Genomic DNA, 20533 nt, shown 5'->3' on the forward strand with positions numbered 1-20533 from the left:
ATGACATCTGAAAATTATATGAAATTCAAATTTTAGTCTCCCTAAATAAAGTTTTATTGAAACATAGTCTCGTTCATTTGTTTATATATTTTTGATGCCTGCCTCCATTACTACAACAGCAGAGTTGAGTAGTTGCAACACAGCCTGAAATATTTACTGTCCGGCCCTTTAGAGAAAAAGTTTGCCGATCCCTGATCTGCAAACAAAGCTGGCCAGTGACTTGCTTTGCCTATTCCCCAGGTCAAATCTTAGCTAAAAATATCATTTCAAAAAGATGCAGAGCCATACCCATCAACACTAGAAGAAATGGATCCAGAGACAGTATTTACCCCCGAGGCCTGGCATAAACTGGTCTAGAGATTGTCCACTTGAAGTTATCTAATACTAGACCTAGCTGTTCCAAGAAAAAAACTGAGAAAGACAGATGGCATTGGTGGAGGATGGAAGTAGAAGAGAGAGCCACAGTAATTTGCTGATGTTTTCATTCCTTTGAAAGTTCGACCCCTACCAAATATAGTCCAGGATCCCACAATCGGGCCAATCTAGATCAAGATTTGTCTTCCTTTGAGTCTCCACCCCTTGATTGACACTTATCCCTCGAGTCAAAGGAAAAGGTTGAAATGGGAGCTAAGAGTGGTACCCTTTCTATAATCCAACATTAAACAATGAAATTGGTGGCATCATCGATATATCAGGCCATTTTCTTTGTTTCTAACTTGCTTTTGTTTTCTCCCTCTTCCCCTAATACACACAAAGGTGATTTTAAAGGATGTGGACTCCCTTCTCTACGTGGACACTGACGTTCTCTTTCTGAGACCTGTGGATGACATCTGGAAGCTTCTGAGGCAATTTAATTCCACCCAGCTTGCAGCCATGGCCCCGGAGCATGAAATCCCCAAGATTGGCTGGTACAGCCGCTTTGCTCGGCACCCTTTCTATGGCTCTGCAGGAGTTAATTCCGGAGTCATGCTGATGAATTTAACTCGTATAAGAAGTGCCCAGTTCAAGGTAAGGAAGTATTTTATACTTCCTTGTTTAAAAATCAAGACTTTGTCTTTTCAACAGTGACATTCCTAGAGTGTCATTATGCTGATTTTGGAAGTTGGTGGCTTATAGGTGAGGATAGAAGGAATGAGGGAAAAGAAAAGTATTTGGAAAGTTATGACATATTTGTTTGTTCAGGAAAGCCCAGGTGATTATGGAATTTAATGCTTCAGCAGAGTTACCGTTCGGGAATATTATGTTGTATTTCTGAATTCCATAATGTTCAAACTCTGTGTGTATGCAAGATTTCAAAAACCATGGAAAATTTCTTGGAATTGCCTGAGGAATATATTTACATATGTACACAGAGATGTTTGTACAAGGCTGTTCATGGCCTCATCTTTTAATTGGAAAGAACCTAAATGAACATCAGTAGAGAACTAGTCAAAAAAAAATTATCTTCCTATTAAAAAGAATTAGGTAAATCTGTAAGTGGGATAAGTAAGATCTCTAAAAAATATTAAGTGAAAAAATTAAAATGCAACAAAGCATGATACCGTAGAGTGTGATCCCTTTTATGCCTTAGAAATTTCCGGAAAAATACCTAAGAGACCATTAATTGTTCACTGTGGATACTTCTAGGGAAAGTGGGAATGGGAAGGATAGGAGAATGGAGGAAGAATATTTTTACTTTTTTATTTTAGATCTTTGTATGCTGTTTGAATAGTCTATGACTGTGTTGCTTTTATTTTAAAGGCAAATAATTATTTTAAGACAAAGAAAGGGTGTTTTTTCCTTAAGATGCCTTAATTCTGCTATCTGTATTTTATTCCTTCACTTCGGAGGCAAGAATTAAGCGTAAAGAAGAGGTGGAATTTGGGGCATGTGTTTCTAAGGAGAAACCGTAGTCCCAATTACCAGTTCCTGGTCCGTCTGGTATCCATGTGTACATCTGGCAGAATCCTGCAATCTACAGTCCTAGTTTTGCTTTGTCCTCTGCCTTGCAGCCAGCAGGACCCCTCCTCTATTTGCTTCATTCCCAGCGGGTGGGGAGAACCAGTCTCTACATTGTTTCTCAGCGGACGGACAAGATGTATTTGCTCTGCCTCAGCTGCCCTGATGGTTTTCTCTTTTCCAGAACAGCATGATTCCAACAGGCTTGCCTTGGGAGGACATGTTATACCCTCTGTACCAGAAGTACAAGAATGCCATCACGTGGGGAGACCAGGATTTATTAAATATTATTTTTTATTTCAATCCAGGTAGGTTCTCTTTCGAGAATGCCGTTTGTGTGGGAGGACGCCCACCTCGCCCCACAGAGCTCATTCCAGCCTGGTCTGCTATTGACGAAGCTTGAATTGTGCCTGTGTTCCCCTGGGAAGTGCGCCCTTTCATCCGCCCCCCTGGGAATTTCACGGGGCCGGGTCCTTCTGCTGCTGACACAAAAGGCCAAATGTTGAAACCTCCAACACTGGATTCCATTTTTCAAGAATATCTTTTAGATTTTGCTGCACCATTCTTCTAAGAAGTACAGTCAAAATTAATGGGAGGCACAGAACTAAATGAAAACATTATAATCTAGGCATGAGGCCCTCCTCCATCGCCTGAACAATGGCTAGATTGAAGGGAATTGATTCTTGAGATCCTTACAGTTCAGTGACTTGTTCAGGGTTAAGAGCCTACATTGAGGACTCAGATTCCCCAATCCCTTTTTCTTTTCATCTGGGGCAAGAGAAATTCTTCTTATATTGTTAAGTCAATGATTTGATGGGGCTGAGTGAGGGAGGAAGATGAAAATTTCTGGTCTGTGTTTTTAGATTGACACCTAAAGCTAATAAAATTTCCTTCTTTTCTTTCTTCTTTGCTGACACCTTACTTAATACCATTAAAGTGAAAACCATGTTTTCTCCGTGAGAAAGATCTTTGAGGAAAAAAAATCACTCCTCACCCCAACCTATGCGGGCCTTTCCTTTGTCTCTAAAAATCCTGAAATAGAGACTCCTGTTTATAAAGACTTCTGCCTATGATTGCGTGTCACCCTGGAAGCACCTCCCATGGACCTTTATTTGTTTTTTAACAAAATTCTGAAATAAAACCTAATCTCATATGCCTTTGGATGAAAAAGAAACAAATCCTGGAAAAGAAAAAAAGCAGGTTGATAGAGAGTTTCTGGGAAAGATTCCCAATAGTAATTCATTAGATGAAGGGAACGTCTTGGCCATTGACTTGTGGCATGTTTTAATCCATTTCACTCTGATGGCAACAGGAAATTTAAAGTCTGCACCTCCTCCTTTTTCTTCTTACACAGGTTTCATCTTGTTTCTAGGTGTAGATGTATTAGTCAGGACTCTTGGCTGCAAATAAAAGACCCCCGGGTTTAGTCTAAGCATAAAGGATACTCTTTTATAAGCAAACTGGTGTCCCATGGAAACCAAGGGCAAAAGGGCCAGCGGGCTCTGCCCAGGAGCTGAAGCAGGAAAGGGAGAATGATGAGGAACCCAGGTTGGACTTTCTTTCTCCCGCTGAGGCTGTTTTTTCTTCTCTTTGTCGACTCATTCTCTGCTCCTCAGGCCTTAAAGCAAAGTACTGACGTTTCATACTCCAGGTCCAGCCACACACAAAGACTAACTTCATCCCAATTCCAAGTTCCCAGGGGAGAAATTGGATGGTTCCAGCATGGGTCAGCTAGGCGACAAGCATGAAGCTAAGGAATAATGGCTAGCGTTTATTACTTACTAAGTGCCAGATGCTGTTCTAAGCATTATTGTATTTAATCCTCACAACAACCCTGAGAATATAATCCCCGTTTTACAGACAATGCTGCCAAGGAGAAGAGAGTTAAATAATTTGCTGCAAAGCTAATGAGTGCCAGAGCAGGGGTAAAAACCCAGGCCACTCCAACTCCAGCCCCGTGTATTTTGGGGAGAGGGGAAGTTCTCAGAGAGGGGAGATCCTAGAGAGCAGAGCAGATATCCCAAAGTGTATCTCTTTGCTGCCTTATTTCTGTCCTTTAATATTGCATTTTTCCTCTCTGTTGTGTGGCTGAAACTATCTTCCACAAGCCTATCTGTCCATATTCCCAAACTGAGGAATTCAAAAGATTTGCGCAGTTGCCTTCCCAGAAATCCTCTTAGTCTGTTGCAGATTATTTGAGGACGTGACCAGTGAGTAAATAATACTCGAAGGCAGTCATAGCAGCTTTGCGATTAGACATGAGCCCCTTGCTTTAATTGGAGCTGGAAACCAGCTGAGTTTAATGCCTTCGACCCTCCCCCATCTTAGATCCGTTGAGTACAAGAATATTATAAAATAATTATGAAGTTGTTCTAAATCCTGGTTCCGAGCAGTATCAAGTAAATAATCAAGTTTCCCAGCTTCAGATCCGTGAGTATTAGGTAACTCCTAGATTGTTCTTTGTGTGGCCTGCATTTGATCTTCCTATTTCATACTTTATTAAACACGAGATCTTTGAACTGAAATCTAGTGATACCCATCTCGTTGTAAGCTTTTTCTTTGTTTGTATTGATTGTGAGCACTTTCTATAAACCAGAACAAACTGTATTTGAAAAAAAGATTTGTCACTTTCATCCCTGGAAAGGAGAGAGGGAAAAAGAAGGGCCCCACCGACACAGGAAATAAACATGGTTATTGTTCTGGTCCTTTGGGTTGCCATGGATGAAGCAATGCCCATAAAACTTGAGCACATGTCTGGAATGTTATTATTATTGTTATAGCCTCTGATTGCCAGTAACACTGCTATTTAAAATGTGTTTAAAAGTCATTAGCTGAAAAATGTTTTCAAACTCTTGCTATAATTAGGTAGTAAACGCCTGTGGGTGTGTAATTGCAGTGCTAGGTAACAGACTGACTCAAGTGGAAACAGTGAAAGCCCATGGGGAGCATGCAGGTAGCTCATCCCACAGGATGTATCCTGGCGGGTGAGCCAAGGCAGCTTCCTCAAGGGGTGGAAGACTGAGCTCACATCTTTACAGGTGAGTTTGAGTCAAGAGCAGAGTTCTATAGAAAGGGTAAACTTGACAAGGGCCAAAAGAGAATGCTGTGTAGAAAGATGTGCTTTGGTTAGCATGCTTAGGTGGCAGGGAACAAAACTCCACTCAGGCCAGCTAAGTAAGGGACCAGGGGGCATTCCCATGAACGCATGGATCGGATCACGCCAGACCTCGTGAGAACTAGCGCTGGATTTCTCCATCCTTCAGAGGTCCCGTGGTCTCTGTCATCTTTGCTCCTCTCCATGGCTGTCTGATTCCATTCTGTCTCTCAGACAGCATCCTCTGTTTGCACATGGCCGTCCCAGGTCAACACAACCTTACAAGCTCATTTCAATAATGATAGGTTTCCTATGTTTCCTAATTCAAATTCTTAAAGAAAACAAGAGAGAGAATGGCCCAGCCCAGCTATGAATCAGTTCTCTTTGGATGGGGAAATCATCCTCAATCCAGTCATCTGGGGTCAGAGGAGCAAGGTCATGTGGCATTTTCCTCTCTCAAACATGACCGCCTGAGTCTGTCCCTTCTTCAGGGGCAGTTTCTAGAAAAGTGGGCTGTGGGCAGGGAAGGAAATGAAACCAGCCAAGTATAGATGACAAGACTGGGCATCCAGCCAGAGTAGAAGCAGTAGTCTTCTGACCACAGGCAGAGAGAAGAGCTGAAATGCCCATGGAATATACATAGATTGTCTGTGAATTGAATGTGACACTAGGGAGTTAAGAGGGTTTGCTGGGGCCACAGGGAGCAGGACACACAGTCACATGGAACAAGCCCCTTCAGTGGCCCCATCAGGGCCTTGTTCTCATCCTGCCCGGGACCACCGGAGCTCTGCCCCTGAGTGTGCAAACACACTGTATACTCACTCCACCAAAAGCACCCAGCAACTGACAGTTATGAGCGTGTTGTGTAATTGACAGGCCCAGTTATTTGGTATTAGGACTGTTTTGGAAAACTGGTGACAAATTGTTTTGGGAGTCTGGGAAGTCCATGATCTCTGATATAAAGTGCAAGAATGGAGACTGTAGGGTCCTTGTGAGAAGGGGTTGTGTCTACTTTTTGTCTTCCATTAAGTACTTACAGTGCAATGCTCAGGGCCTTAAAAGCGGTGGTTGGTTGAATGGATGGAATTAAGAGAATGGAGAGGAAAGAGGGAAGTAAATGGAAGAGAAAAACCACAATGAGGAAGGTGAGAGGACAGGGAAGTGGAGAGAGAAAGGAGAGGGAGAAAGCAAGAGAAAGGAGAAAGATACACATGGTCGAGGAGGGTATAAGGTTTCATTCACTCCTTCCTTCAGCAGGCATTTTTTGAGCACCTGTTGTGTGCCAGCCGCAGGACAGACAGACCTCTGTGTAGAGGTCCTGTTTTCACGAAACCTATCTTTTACTGGAAGAGGTAGATTTCCAAAGAATAGCAACTAGTCATTCAAAATCACAAATTATGATAAATACTGTGAAGGAAACAAATGAGTTGAGAAAGAGACTATCAAGGCTGGCGGGAGAGGATTGCTTCTTTAGATTGTGGGATCAGGGAAGTAAGTCTTCTTGGAAGAATTATTTGCCATTTTTTGCAACAAAGTACATTCTGGAAGAAGGAAGAAGAGGAGGCTGGGAAAGCTCAATTCCAGAATGAGACATTATAAAACAAAACAAAAAACAGCAAACACTCTCCGTTCTGTTGATACAGTGTAGCAAATGAGTAGCAAGCCTGTTTCTCCGGGAAGTTAAAATGATCAGACATGAGCTATTCAGTAATCTCAGAGACCCCAAGAGTATGAAATTATCAGAAATGTAAGAAGCAATCAATTCACACAGTACTTTGCTAGTGGTTGCAAGGCTCTGGAAATAAATGTGGGCTCCTGAAAGGATCACTAAGGGGTTTCAGACCTGGAGATAATCAGTTCATGAGCTTCTTTATCTATGTAAAATGGAGAGAAATGTAGCAAAGACCCAGGGTTTGAAGAGAGGTTGGCTTGAAAAAAAATTTTTTAATAAGTCGCATTGGTTTGAGGCTTTAGGGACTGGGAATTTTAGAACCATTCACTGTATTATTTCCTCAGCAGCGGGAAAATAACCTGAACATTTCACCATGCTGTCATTTTTAAACATCAGATTTTGACAGCCTTGATAATCTTGCTTAAAATAGATCCATTTCAGGAGAGGTATTGATCATGTGCCAAGTAACCGTGATTAGTCCACTCTACATGTTCATCAGCTGATCTACATAGGTTTTCCATCCTAAGCTCACCCCACGATGCTAGTTCAGCCTCTCTCCTTCTCCTCCTTCCCCTGTTAACCAAATGGAGATTTCAAAGTGTAACCCACGCAAAATTTGTCTGAGCAAAAAGACACATCTGTTATTTTAACTGCCCACTCTTGATTTCCCTCTCTTGTGGCAACAGCACCCCAGTGTTCTCAGGTGAATTACTCTTCCCGCATTGCATGCAGTCTTAGAGCCCTGCCCGCCCCTGACTCCCGCTAAACCAGTCAGACCATCTCCTGGGAACCTGAGGAATGGTCTGGAGTCTGGGAATCCAAGAGGAGAGAGTAGTGGAGCCTGGTTCATCCTGGCAGCAATGCTGAAAAGCTGACATTGCTTAGTCCCCACCCCCAGACTGCAAGAGCTGCCCCACTTCTGCCCCAATTCAGCTTTGCCTCTGACTTTATAAGCTCTTCTTCTCAAAGAAAACATTCTTTTTTGTTTGTTTGTTTCACAAGCTAGAATCAAAGTTGGTTACTTGCAACCTAATATAGATTGATATTTCTTGAATATTTTAGATCAAAGCAGTCTATTTACATAACAACTTTCTACCATTATCTTACCCTTTTGAAGAAATCAAATTTGCCCCAGTAAAATTAAATGGCTTATCTTTCCTAAAACACACTGATTTCCAAACCTTTCACTGTGATCAGGCCATTTTCTCCTCCTCGAATGTTATTCCAGGCCTCTGTGTCTAACTGTCAAAATCCATCCTTACTATAAGTCTAAGTTTAAATGAAACTTGACTGAAATGTCCTCCGTTCTATGAGCCCTGGTAAAACACGTCCACTTTGACAAGAATATATATTATCTCTTTCAAGGGTATAAATTCCCTGAGGGCAGGAGCAATGTCTTTTCATCCAGTGACACCGATGCCTTACAATAATGTGGTGAATGAACACTTGTTTCAATTATATGCTCAATGTATTTTGCATTTCTTCCTCTGGAAAATTCTGAAGGGAGTGCGAAGATATGAATTGAATTCTGTCTGGAATCCAATTTCATATTTGACATTCAACAGCTGGGGATCTTAGCTGGTCTTATCTATAAACCCCTAAATTTGTAAGCAAATATTCCCAGCTGAATTTTCCAAAGACAGGGTCTAAAGCTTTCATTAGATTCTCAGAGAGATCTGTGACCCATAAAAGGTTAAGAATGACTGGCCACTTGCGTGTCTAGAAGCCATTGGGGTAAAACATTTATCACTAGTGTACTATGTGTCAAGAACTATGCTACACTTGTTCAATTTAAATTATCTTGTTTTATCCTTCCAACAACCTAATGCAATAGTTCTTGTTATGACAATGATAATAGTAATCGTTACAGCTTACATTTATGGTGTGCTTTCTGTGTGCCAGGCAGGCACTGTTCCAAGTATTTATATATATGATCTCGTTTAACACTCCCCAAAATCCTATTGGAGAAGCGATATTTACAATTCTCCTCCCTCTTACAGATGATGAATCTGAGGCCCAGATAAATTATGTCATTTGCTTGAGTTTGTGCAACTAGTGACAGTTCTGTATTCAAACCTAGCAGGTTGACTCCAGAGCTCGCTCTCTTAGCCACTCTGCTATTGGGTCACAGCTAACACATGGTAACGCTGGGATTCAAATCTGGATAATTTAGCTTCTCTTTACTGCTTATAAATTGAGGTCAAAGGTTTCAGTGGCACACAAGATTACAGAGCTAGGGGATAATAGAGGCCAACTTTGAACCTACGTCTGATTCCAAAGCCTTTCTATTTTATCTTCCTCCTTAGAGTGCCTCTCCCGGCTCGGCCCTCTAAGGAGGCTGCAAAGAGAGAGAACGTTTCCTTTTGTAGTGGGGTCCTACGCTACTTGGGAAGAGGCAAAAACCTTCATCACCAATCTTAAACTCCATGAAGGCAGGAACCAGACTTTGCTTTGTCCACAGTGCACAAAGCAGGCACTTAATAAATATTTGTTGATTCAATTGTTGTATTTGCAAAAACAGAGATGGGTTCTCTGGCAATTCATTCAGCAGTGAACGTTAGCAGGTGCTTAAGCCGGGATTGCAAATGCAAATAAATGCCCAGGCAGGCGTCATAAATGAGTGATGTGACCCATGGAGTTACAAAAGGCAGCAACTGGACTGGGGTCAGGCACGGTGCAAAAGCACTTTTAGATATTTTCACTCATGTAATCCTCACATCCACCCTCTGCACTAAAATGCAGAAAAGTCACACAGCTAATAGAGGAGTTGGGGTTCAAATCTGGATAGTGTGACTTCAGGATGAGCACTACTCTCTCCCAGCTATGGATTATGTTTGTGCAAGTGTGGAGGTAGATGCAGGGAAGAGAAACATCGTGGTGGAATGGAGTTCTCCCAAGAAAAGGAAAATGTCATAGTGTGTTATGAACAATTAGGAATTCGATAGAGGGTGCCAGAATGTCGCTATGGCCTGTAAAGACTGAACAGTAGAAATATTATACACGGTCTGCCAGAGGGTATGTGTAATGATCTCTTCATCCTTTGCTTTCCATCTTGAAGCTTTCTGTAAGTAACCTCTAAGCAGGGGTCCTTTCCATGAGCAGCAAATGCCGTCAACCCAACCAACAAGTACATTCCTAAGTTGTTGTTCTGACAGTGGTAATTGATTTGCTCGAATCCTTCTGTGCTCTCACACAGGGCCTTTCTCATGATCAGTGACACACATTCGCAGAGAACTTTGATCCCTACTCCTCTAGCCCTGGCCCTTAAAGGCATCAAGCTGAGGAGCCAGAAAGTTCGAGGGTCATGAACTTATTGCTAATTTAATAATCCTAGTCACCAAGAGGAAATTCTCTGAGTCCAACGGGATTAGAGCCGAGTTTCTCGACGTTGGCACTACACTGTTGTGGGGGCTGTCCTGATCATTGTGGGATGTTTAGAGCATCCCTGGTCTCTTCCCACCAGATGACAGTAGCAGCCTCCCCCATGTATGACAACCAATGTCTGCCTCCAAACATTGCCAAATGGCCCCAGGGGAGTGGGGTAACATCACCCCGGCTAAGAACCACTGGATTGGAGATACAAACACACACAAGTACACGTATGTGCACATGCTCACCGACAGTGTATATAGTAGTCACCTTGGCATAGGGACTTTTTTTTGTTTGTTTTGCTTTCTTCTTTGGGTTTTTTACCTTTCTGTTGTAGTTTTTTGTTTGTTTGTTTGTTTCCTTTGTTTTGTTTTTGTTTGTTGGTTGGTTTTTGATCCAAAGAGGAAACTTTGCTTCAGTCTTGGCTCCTATTTTTCGTGTCTGTCCATTTCACAAAACCTTTCCAAAGAGTTGATTATAATTGCTGACACCATTGACCACCACTGTATGCTTGGCACTCTGCTAAGCATTTAACTTGTGTTTTTAAAATTTAATCATCAAAATAAGAGGGAGGTCCTGTTATTCCCATCTCACAGATGAGGAAACTGAAGCTCAGGGAGGGTAAGTCACTGGACCTAGGTGGCACTGTTTTTGAGTGAGAGAGTGACACTGATGCCTTGCAATAATGTGGTTTCTCAGACCCAGGCTGCTTGCTGCCCTTGTTTGCCTTCTTGTCCATGATGCTATACGGCCCTCCTTTTTGGGGGTGAAACCTACAACACCACTACTGTGTGCCCCTTCAATTCCCGATCTCAGAATATCCACAAATGTGGTCTATGAGTCACAATCACACTTGTGTGCATTTAAATCATGTGCGGTATGCAGTTCATGGAAACATTGCTTTAATCGCCAGGAGTGCAGAGGAGAGCTGGCACTGACTGTGGACACATGTCTTTTTCTTGTCACCACTAGAGTGTCTCTATGTGTTCCCCTGCCAGTGGAACTACCGTCCCGATCACTGCATGTACGGAAGCAACTGCAAAGAAGCTGAACGTGAAGGTGTGTCTGTTCTGCATGGGAACCGAGGCGTCTACCATGACGATAAGCAGCCAACTTTCAAAGCACTCTATGAAGCAATACGGGATGTAAGTGTGTTCTTGCCACCGTTCTGCAGACAAGTGCTTTTCAGCATGAATCAGTACAGGAGCTTCGGTCACCAGTCCCTTTGAAGGCCAAATAATTCCCCAGAAGCATTGAGTTGTACACTTTTCTCCACCCTCAGTCACTCCATTTCACTATATCCACTTGCCCCATTACTATACTTTACCCACTCTTTATTTAATATTTCCAAGACAGTAAGTCACTCATTATTTTTCTTTAAGTAAATTGACTTAAGGAGGAAATTTCATATCAGAGAAACCCTGTGCCATTTGCCATAATAGAGGGTAAGGAGTTAGAGTGAAGATAAGACAATAAGAATATAATGATATTATTCAGCTCAAGCTAAGTGTGTTGCCTGGTTGCCAGCTCCCAACCCCCCACCCCCCCCACCCCACCATGTTGCATTTAAGGGTGCTGGGCAAAGGTCAAGTGGATGCAGCACAGAAGCAGGGACAAAGGCTCCTGCATATTTATGGACCATGGGCCAAGGGAGGAGGAAGGAAAAGGGAAGGAGGGAGGAGGGGAAAGTACCCCCACAGCAAGGCGGCCTCCAAATGCAGGTGCCTAGACTAGGAGGGCAGGTATGTGTATGAGTTTGGCAGGCCCAGGTGGGGCCTGAGTCCTTGAGTGCAACTCCCTCAAGAAAACTAGAGTGCACTGCCCATGCGCCAAGTCTGGTGTGGGGAGGGCAGCTGCCCCCAGGGGTCTGCTGCGGCAGCCTTGTGACTGCCTTTGGTTGAGTCTGAAAGATCACACCTAGGCTTTTGGTCTGGAGCTGGACTCCTCAGGCCGGGGTGCCCCCATCTCACTACCTTGAAGAGATTGATTAGCAAGTCTTAGGAGGAGTCAAAGACATGTGTGAACTCTCTTCTTGCAGTGAATGGGAAAGTTGAAAGAATCTTGCTTTGGGGTTCATCACCTTGAATCATGTCAAGTACTGCCCACCAGTGCCTTGCATCCCAGGCTTTGGGAAACGCTGCATTCTGCGTTGCCTTTGACCTTAAGATTGCAGGGGAGAACCAGCAGCAGTTGCTGTCAGAGATTTCCCTTTTGAAACGGTAATTCCAAGACAGAGAGCAGAGATGCAAACTTGGGCCAAATCTGGTTTGCTGCCTGTTTTTGTAAGACATGTGGACTAACAACGGTTTTTTAAATAATTGGGAAAAAATGAAAAGAATATTTCGCGACATGAGAAAATTATATGAAATTCAAATTTTGGCATTCATAAAGTCTTCCTGAGACACAGTGACAACATTCATTTGTGTGTCGTCTGTGGCTGCTTTCATGCTCCAATGGCAGAGATGAGTAGCTGTGACGGACCATATGGCCCACAAAGTCTGACGTATTTACTATCCGGCCCTTTACAGAAACAGTTTGCCGATCCCTGACATAAAGTATGTAGACTTTATTAGAGGTTTTTTTCTTAAAGATCTAGGAACCCTCAGGGTTTCATGAGTGGGCTTTTGGCAGGTAGAGGTAGAGGGTGAATCCTGCAACACAGTAACATATTTTTGTTATGAAAATGTGCATTTTGCTAAGGAGAATCCCAGAGAATTCCAACTCTGGAATTCCCAGAATTGTCTTCTGTGCAGGGAAAGTGTTTGGCACGCCTATAAGCTAACACTTCTTTCTTCTCCTGCGTTTCCTGCTGTTGGTTTTCAAAGGCCAGGTGATTTAATTGCATTGAAAACATGTTCTGTACTTAGTGATAGCATCACGTTTGGATATTCAAACGCTGACTCCAGAGGCAAACCCCTTCAGGAATACAATGGAGGTTAAGTAAGTATGCAGCAGATATGCGTACATCAGAGCTGCTCTCGGGTTTCTCTTGTGATCTGTCAGCTCTGGTGTGGAATTGAGCAACTGTGGTTCTTGAGTTACAACACGTCTTGTTTGTTTTCTGGGGGATCAGAAAGAGGGCCAAGTAATGTTTCATAAATGATTCTGCCTAATGCACTCGATAATGTTTCTCAGTTGGGTCTGAAAAGACAATTTTTACTCAAGCATTTCAATAAGGAATATCACTAACCCCATCCTGAAACGTGAGTAAATATAGACAGACTCCATCACGAAAGATGTATTCCCCCACTCTCCACAGCGCTGTGCACCATAGTGTAATGGGTCAGGGCTTGGCTTTGGGAATTGACAGACCTGGGTTCAGGTCCCAATTTTGTCACTTTCTGGTAATTACTCATTAAATCTGTGCTCTTGCCTTTCTGGGCCTCAGTTTCCTCATCTGTGAAATGCAGATAATATTATCTACCTCATAAAAGCATTGTGAGAATTCAACAAAATGATGGTGTTTAAACAGCACCTGACGTATGGTTGTGCTCCATAATTAGTGGAAGTTGTTTTGGTGAAAAAGGGTTTATCGATAGTCTATATTGTGCTATGAAAGAAAAAGTATCCCAAACATGGTCTCGGACAGAACCTGTCTGCGTTACATAATGCATAATGTCCTTCTGGGAAGAAATTCGCATTTCTGATAAACAAACTTAAGTAATATTTCTGATGAACTTTAAAGGGATTAAGGCTTATTCTAGGAAACCAGACACCCACCCACTCTGCTGTCAGGCAAGGGTATACGGACCTTTCACCAATCTGTTCTTCCTTTTTTCTCTAATCTTTTTGTGTAAAATGTCCTTGCCAACAATGAATCTTTGACTTGACCTACTAGAGGCCTTTTCTCTTTCTGCAAAATTGTAATAAAACTTTGACACATGCTCATAACTAAGTGATCTGAAAGATTTATTTTGGAAAATACTGCACATGGACACATTCCATGGGAAAGCAAGAGAATTAAAAAAAAAAAAAGCCCAATATTAAGTGGGAAAAAAAACCAACATCCAGTATTTGGTATCTGAATTATTAAAATAATGTTCATTGATGATAAATTTCACTAGTAATTGCTAAACTTGGGACTTCATGAGATTACCATACACATGCTCTAAAGTTTCTTCATTAAGATTGATACAAAGGCAAAAAATATGAAGAATTCAGTGTTTTATTGTAGTAGATTTCAGGTATCTCCTTGAGTCTTGCTTCTACTCAGGAAGAATTCTGTCCTTGGAGATATAGTTTGCTTTTAGATTTTAAGAACTTTAAGGATCCAAATAATTTTTTTTTAGAGGTAAGGAAACTGAGTCCCAGAGAGGGTAAATGATTGCCTGGGGTTGAATCAGGATTTGAACCTCGGTCTTCTGAGGTCCTTTCCACTATATCTAAGTACATACAAACCTGTGCCTGCCTGCTTACAGTAATTCCCTGTTTCATTTCTTAGTAAAAGTTATTTGCATTTTAAATGGCATTTCAGTCACTAAAATAAACTTTTTCTTTCTTTTTTTTTTAATTATCTTTCAGTTTCCCTTTCAAGACAATCTCTTTCAATCCATGTATTACCCTCTTCAGCTGAAGTTTCTGGAGACTGTGCACACTTTATGTGGACGAATCCCACAAGTTTTTCTGAAGCAAATTGAGAAAACAATGAAAAGGGCTTATGAGAAACACGTCATCGTCCGGGTCGGCCCCAACCAGATGCGCTGAACATTTCGTATTGTTGCAAGTCAATTAAGCATCTCATGAAGGAGGAAATATTCATCTTTAAGCCACCTGGATCTCTTTTGTGTGATTATTTAATGGTGCTATATGACAATTGAGTTTAAAAAGCATTGTCAAATGTTGCTAAATTAGTTGTCCCTAAAAGGAAATATGCTTTAATGTTTTCTAAGATGCTATTTATCTCTCTGTTTTTTAAAAAATTATATTATTACTCATTTAACATTGTTCAAGCAGGTTGAGCTAGCTGTGAAAAAGAACTTTTGTGAGCCTTCCAATTCCTGTTAAGTGTCTGAGACAAGGTCAATGGCATCTGACGTGGTATATTTATCTAGCATTCCCGAGACTCTTTCTATGCAATTGACTCCCCTATGTCCTTGTTATAAAAGTAATACGTGCTTGTTGTAAAACAAATAAACAAATTTTTGTAGCTTGTAGGGATTATAGGTCAGTGGACCAAAATCAGGATTAGATTAGCCATAATCCTATCAACTAGTAAAAAAGATTATTTTAATGTAGTTCCTTCCAGCCTTTTTTTCCCCCACTTTTATATTTATTTGATGGTTGTCTTTTCCATTGCAACACATATCTAAAACAGGTAGTCTGAGTTAAAGCTGGCCCTATGCTGAGATTTTTACGTAATACTAAAAATTTAGACAAAATGATTATGTTTACAGTGCTTTATTTAAAATACATCTGGGAAAAGCATTCAGATTTCAGCTAATTGGGCAGTGTTAAAGGATGAAGGATGTCTGAGGATATTTTTTAAGAGAAATTGTTTAGATTGGTGGAAGACTAAATCTCAAGAAATGTCTATGCAGCCATAGCTTCTGACAGGAAATTCAGTAATTGTGTTAAACCTAAGGAGTGTGTTTAGCAAAGAGATGTGATTTTCTGTTTGCCCACAGGCAAAAACATTTTCTCTCTTACATCATCAGTAGGTGTGGCCTTCTCTCTTCTTTAAACTCTTGGGCGCTTGGTGGAAATTAAAGGCCCACTTCGAATTTAATGTGTACAAAATAAATAGTTCAGCCAATTCTGTTGGCAAGGAAATTCGGCTTCCCACCAGCCTTAGGAAGGTCTCTAATTTTTTTTCTTCTCTAGGGTTACCCAGCTGTTAGCCAAGGAACCAGGCATGTCTTATCACCTAGCTACAGTAGAGGAAGTTCTGTATTCTATTTCCCAAAGGGATCTGACTTAATCCCTAGTTGCTCACATAGCTGGTATCAGTATAAGGGCATTTTGCATTAATGCTTTATTTATCTCAAAAAACTCGTGCATAAATGATCTCCTTGATGTTTGCAACAGCCTAGTGAACTTAGTAGGGGCCCATATCGTCTTCATTGGGCAAATAAGGAAATTGTAACACAAAGAAACAAACACCCACTATAATTGCTGTTCTATAAGATATACAGGTATGTATAAAATGCATCCTGTTTTACAGAGAAATTTTTGGAAACAGAAATATTAAATACTTTTCATCATACATAGACAGTGATCTGAAAGTGTAAAATGAAAAATATTTTATTAGTGCAAATAGGTATATATTGGAATCCAGTAGGATACTGTATATTCTATATCAGCAGAAAAAGTCTTACCCTGAAAAACTATATGCCAATCTCAGCACTACAAAGAAATATATAGATATCAATCAATACTGGTATGCAGTACCGTGATGGTAGTAACAAATTTAAATCTAAAATGTTAGGGTAGTAAGCCATACTTTCCTTTTGATCATTTGGGTGGCCTGTGGTTATTTTTGTTAAGGAAACTACCATTATGATGTGAAACTCTTATCTTTGCTGTTGTATTTTATGTTTCCTCATTTCACCACTAGAGGTGACATCATTCACTATTTTGTATCTAAAGGATATGGGGCAATTTTTGCATTGTCTTTTGGATGGGGGAAAATGCATCCTATATACAAATAGGGTTTTAGTGACAGAGCCAGGATGTGAACATGATTCCCTGACTTTCATTCCAGTTTTCTTTCAGCATGGCCAGTAAACCCCACAAATGTCACTCATTTGTTGATGGCTCACAGACCTGAGGAAGTTCCTTTCCTCCTTTGGCGAGTCCCACAAAAGAAAATCTGCTGTAAAGACTTTGAATACAGCAATGACTTCTCTTTTATGAAAGCCAGATTTACGTACAACTCTCAATTATTGGTTCTGGTCTAAAAATGCAGAATAGGATTTCCAGCAAAGGTCAAGGCCAGAATTCTAGAACATTCTAGAACATTCTAGAATGATGCAGTATGAGAATGTGAAACCTTAGAATTTGGTGTGGTTTTCTGCCTTGGAATTCCTTCACTGTATCCTGAAATTTTAGGTGAGTTTCGTGGAGAATTTAGAGAAAATTTGCTCTTCCAATCCCTGCTGCCTGAAAGTACTAATTATTTTCTATACTTATGATGTTACTGTGAGGCAGTATTTTCTCTGCCTTTGGTAATTTCCAGAAAACTTATACATGTGCACCTTTGAAATCTGGGAGCCACAAATTTTAATTCAGTGGACTCCTAAAATATGCAGTCTGTGGTCTAAAGTTTGCCAAGGGTTGTGTTGCCCCATATGCCACGTTGACTCTATATGGGAAGAGCATGAGACTGCCTCCTACCTTCCTATCCTGTCCTCTCCTCTCCTCTCCACCTCTCTTTCCTTCCATATTTTGTTTAATGCATATAACTACAGAGTTCCATTGGAGAATGAAAGAACGCTTACTAATAGCAAAATGTGACAGTATTTTTGTATGCATTGAGATTGAGACTTTCTTTTTTTTTTTTTAAAGATTTTATTTATTTTATTTTTTCCCCCCAAAGCCCCAGTAGATAGTTGTATGTCATAGCTGCACATCCTTCTAGTTGCTGCATGGGGGACTCGGCCTCAGGATGGACGGAGAAGTGGTGCCTTGATGCGCACCCGGGATCCGAACCCGGGCCACCAGCATTGCAGAGCGCACACTTAACCACCAAGCCACAGGGCTGGCCCTGAGATTGAGACTTTCAATAGCAGGGTCTCTAGAAATATGGACAATATTTTTCTTGCTGAGTTTTTTTCCCAACATAAATCCAGAAATTGTGACTTATGTTGAAAATTCCAATATTTAAAAAATTAACTGGCTAGAAAATCTGTTTATGTTTTCCTTCAACTTCCAAAATGACAATTTAGCATTTAGGGCATAATGCTCCAAGCTTTACTATTTGTTTGAAATTGCTATTACATATTCAGTGCTTCTATTGAAAGTTGTTGTGACTTTTACTGAATATATTATTGAAATGGATATTTATATGGATTCATAAAGGTTTGAGAGTATTTATCTTATTGCAATTATGGTGTTCATAAAACAAGCAAACCATACAAAACCTTATTCACAGTCACACCCCAACCCACCCTAAAGACAGGACAACATTTATACAAATTTAGGTTTATGTATAAATATTGCCTGATTTTATACAAAAAAGATAAATTGAGGGGCCGGCCCAGTGGCTCAGCAGTTAAGTTTGCACACTCTGCTTTGACAGCCTGGGGTTTGCTGGATCCGATACTGGGCGCGGACCTATGCACCGTTTATCAAGCCATGCTGAGGTGGCGTCCCACATAGAGCAACTAGAAGGATGTACAACTATGACATACAATTATCTACTGGGGCTTTGGGGAGAAAAAAGGAAAAAAAGAGGAAGATTGTCAACAGATGTTAGCTGAGGGCCAATCTTCCTAAAAAAAAAAAAAGATAAATTGCATGTGTTGGATAAACCAAAAAGAACATGATTTCATGACTGAATTCAGAAATGTTTAATTCCATGGGAGTACAAATCATTATATCTTTTAATTGTATGGTAAGCAAGCTTTCTTATATTTTTCTGTTTCTCTCCTACTTTTTCATCTTCCTCTTTTTCATTTTTGCCTTTCCCCTCCTGTCTTTGATGTTAGTTTCTGAGTGCTACGAAGAGGCTTGGTGTTAGTGGCAGAATGACAGAATTTGAGAATCCCTGTGCAGGCAGAACTAAGTTCTAATCCTTAGATCGAATCTTTATGATAAGAATTTTCCAAAAATAAAAAAAAACCCACAACACACGCATAGAAACACACACACACACCACATGCTTTTTAAAGAAGGAGCCAGGATTCATTGTGCGTGAACTGAAGAATTATAGATAGTGAAACCTTAGGTCAAACCATTTCACAATTGCAGGGCTGGTATCTAAAGCTGATAAGATTCCTTTGGCAAACAGATAGAGAAATTTATCCTAGTTTTTGTTCTTCACAGGTCAAAACTGGAAATATTCTCTTGAGTCTTCAAAATAAAGTACTTGTGTTTGTATCACCATACGCAGGAACGTGTGAGAATCAGGTGCAATTTCTGCTTCATCAGTTTTACATGTTTGCGTTGTCATTGAGAAGTGCACCCATTGTTTATAGCTCCCAAGGAGACCCTGAATGCATTTCTTATGTTGAAAAAATTTTTTAGTAATTTTTCTTTGGGAAGAAATGAGCATAAAAAAGAATACTCCAAAGAAAGGGAATTATTACAGCAAATTAAAAGGAACATAAGTATTATGATTTAATTACTGTCTTGTCTTTTTAAATGCCCTCTCCTGTTTTCCTTTTTTTTTTTTTTTTAATTAAAGGCTTTAAAAAAGACATGTCTTTTGGTGTTATTTTGGAAGTGTTTCCTTTCCTGTATAAGATTTCAAGTTTAAAAATTAATAATATTAAATGGTAATATTTAAGTCCTTCCAACTAGTAATGAAACGTTTGGTTTAGCAAGTAGCTTTGCCTACTTTTAAAAATCATTAAAAATGTACCTTATTTGTAAAAATGGCATACTATAAATTGTTATTTGGGTTTAATGGTGTTTTGTGTTTGAGATAGTATGAAGAGAGTTCAGAGAATGTGAAAATTAGTTCTCCACATTCCTACATTTTATTTAGCAAAATTGAACCTGACTTACCCCATAACACGTATCAAAAATAACTGAACCGTACCAAGAGTTTTGAGTCTATATAAAGGTGTTTTCCCCAATCTCTAGTCTCTTTAAAATCAGCACAAGGTACTCAGTTCACCTACTGAGTTTCCTCCTTATATTTTAAAACATTTTAAAATGCTAAGGTATTTGGATATGGTTTTCTGGAGTAACTGGGAACCCACATCGAATTATTATGTGAGATATAGTGAAGATTCAGTCACTACATTTAGACAAAATTGAGTTTAAATCCTAGTTCCTCTGTTTTCTGACTGTGTGACCCAGACAGACAACCTTATTTTTTAAAATTATTTTGTTGAGGTCATAGTGGCTTATAACATTGTGTAAATTTCAGGTGTGCATTTTTTTTTTTTTTTAAAGATTTTATTTATTTATTTTTCCCCTCAAAGCCCCAGTAGATAGTTGTATGTCATAGCTGCACATCCTTCCAGTTGCTGTATGTGGGACTCGGCCTCAGGATGGACGGAGAAGTGGTGCCTCGGTGCGCGCCCGGAATCCGAACCCGGGCCACCAGCATCGGAGCGCGCGCACTTAACCACCAAGCCACGGGGCCGGCAGGTGTGCATTATTATACATCAGCTTCTGTATAGACTGCATCATGTTCACCACCGATAGTCTATATCCGTCACCATACATGTGTGCCCCATTACCCCTTTCGCCTTCCCCCCACCCTCTTCCCCTCTGGTAACCACCAATCTGTTCTCCTTATCTATGTGTTTGTTTGTTTGTTTATCTATCTTCCACATAGGAGTGAAATCATA

At 40.6% G+C, this 20533-nt stretch overlaps 1 protein-coding gene across 1 annotated transcript in view; it reads left to right on the forward strand.

Annotated features, from left to right (window-relative positions):
• Positions 1 to 19412, forward strand: part of GXYLT2 (glucoside xylosyltransferase 2) — an 83647-nt gene extending 64235 nt beyond the window's left edge. The window contains 4 exon segments of the mRNA XM_004419924.3: positions 757 to 1008; positions 2123 to 2246; positions 11046 to 11218; positions 14595 to 19412. Of these exon segments, the coding sequence (XP_004419981.2) occupies positions 757 to 1008; positions 2123 to 2246; positions 11046 to 11218; positions 14595 to 14777 (732 nt within the window). The 3' untranslated portion in view covers positions 14778 to 19412.
• The last annotated feature ends 1121 nt before the right edge of the window (positions 19413 to 20533 follow it).

Source organism: Ceratotherium simum, chromosome 5 (genome assembly GCF_057802395.1).
Source record: "Ceratotherium simum simum isolate JZ-2026a chromosome 5, ASM5780239v1, whole genome shotgun sequence".
Lineage (NCBI taxonomy): Eukaryota > Metazoa > Chordata > Mammalia > Perissodactyla > Rhinocerotidae > Ceratotherium > Ceratotherium simum.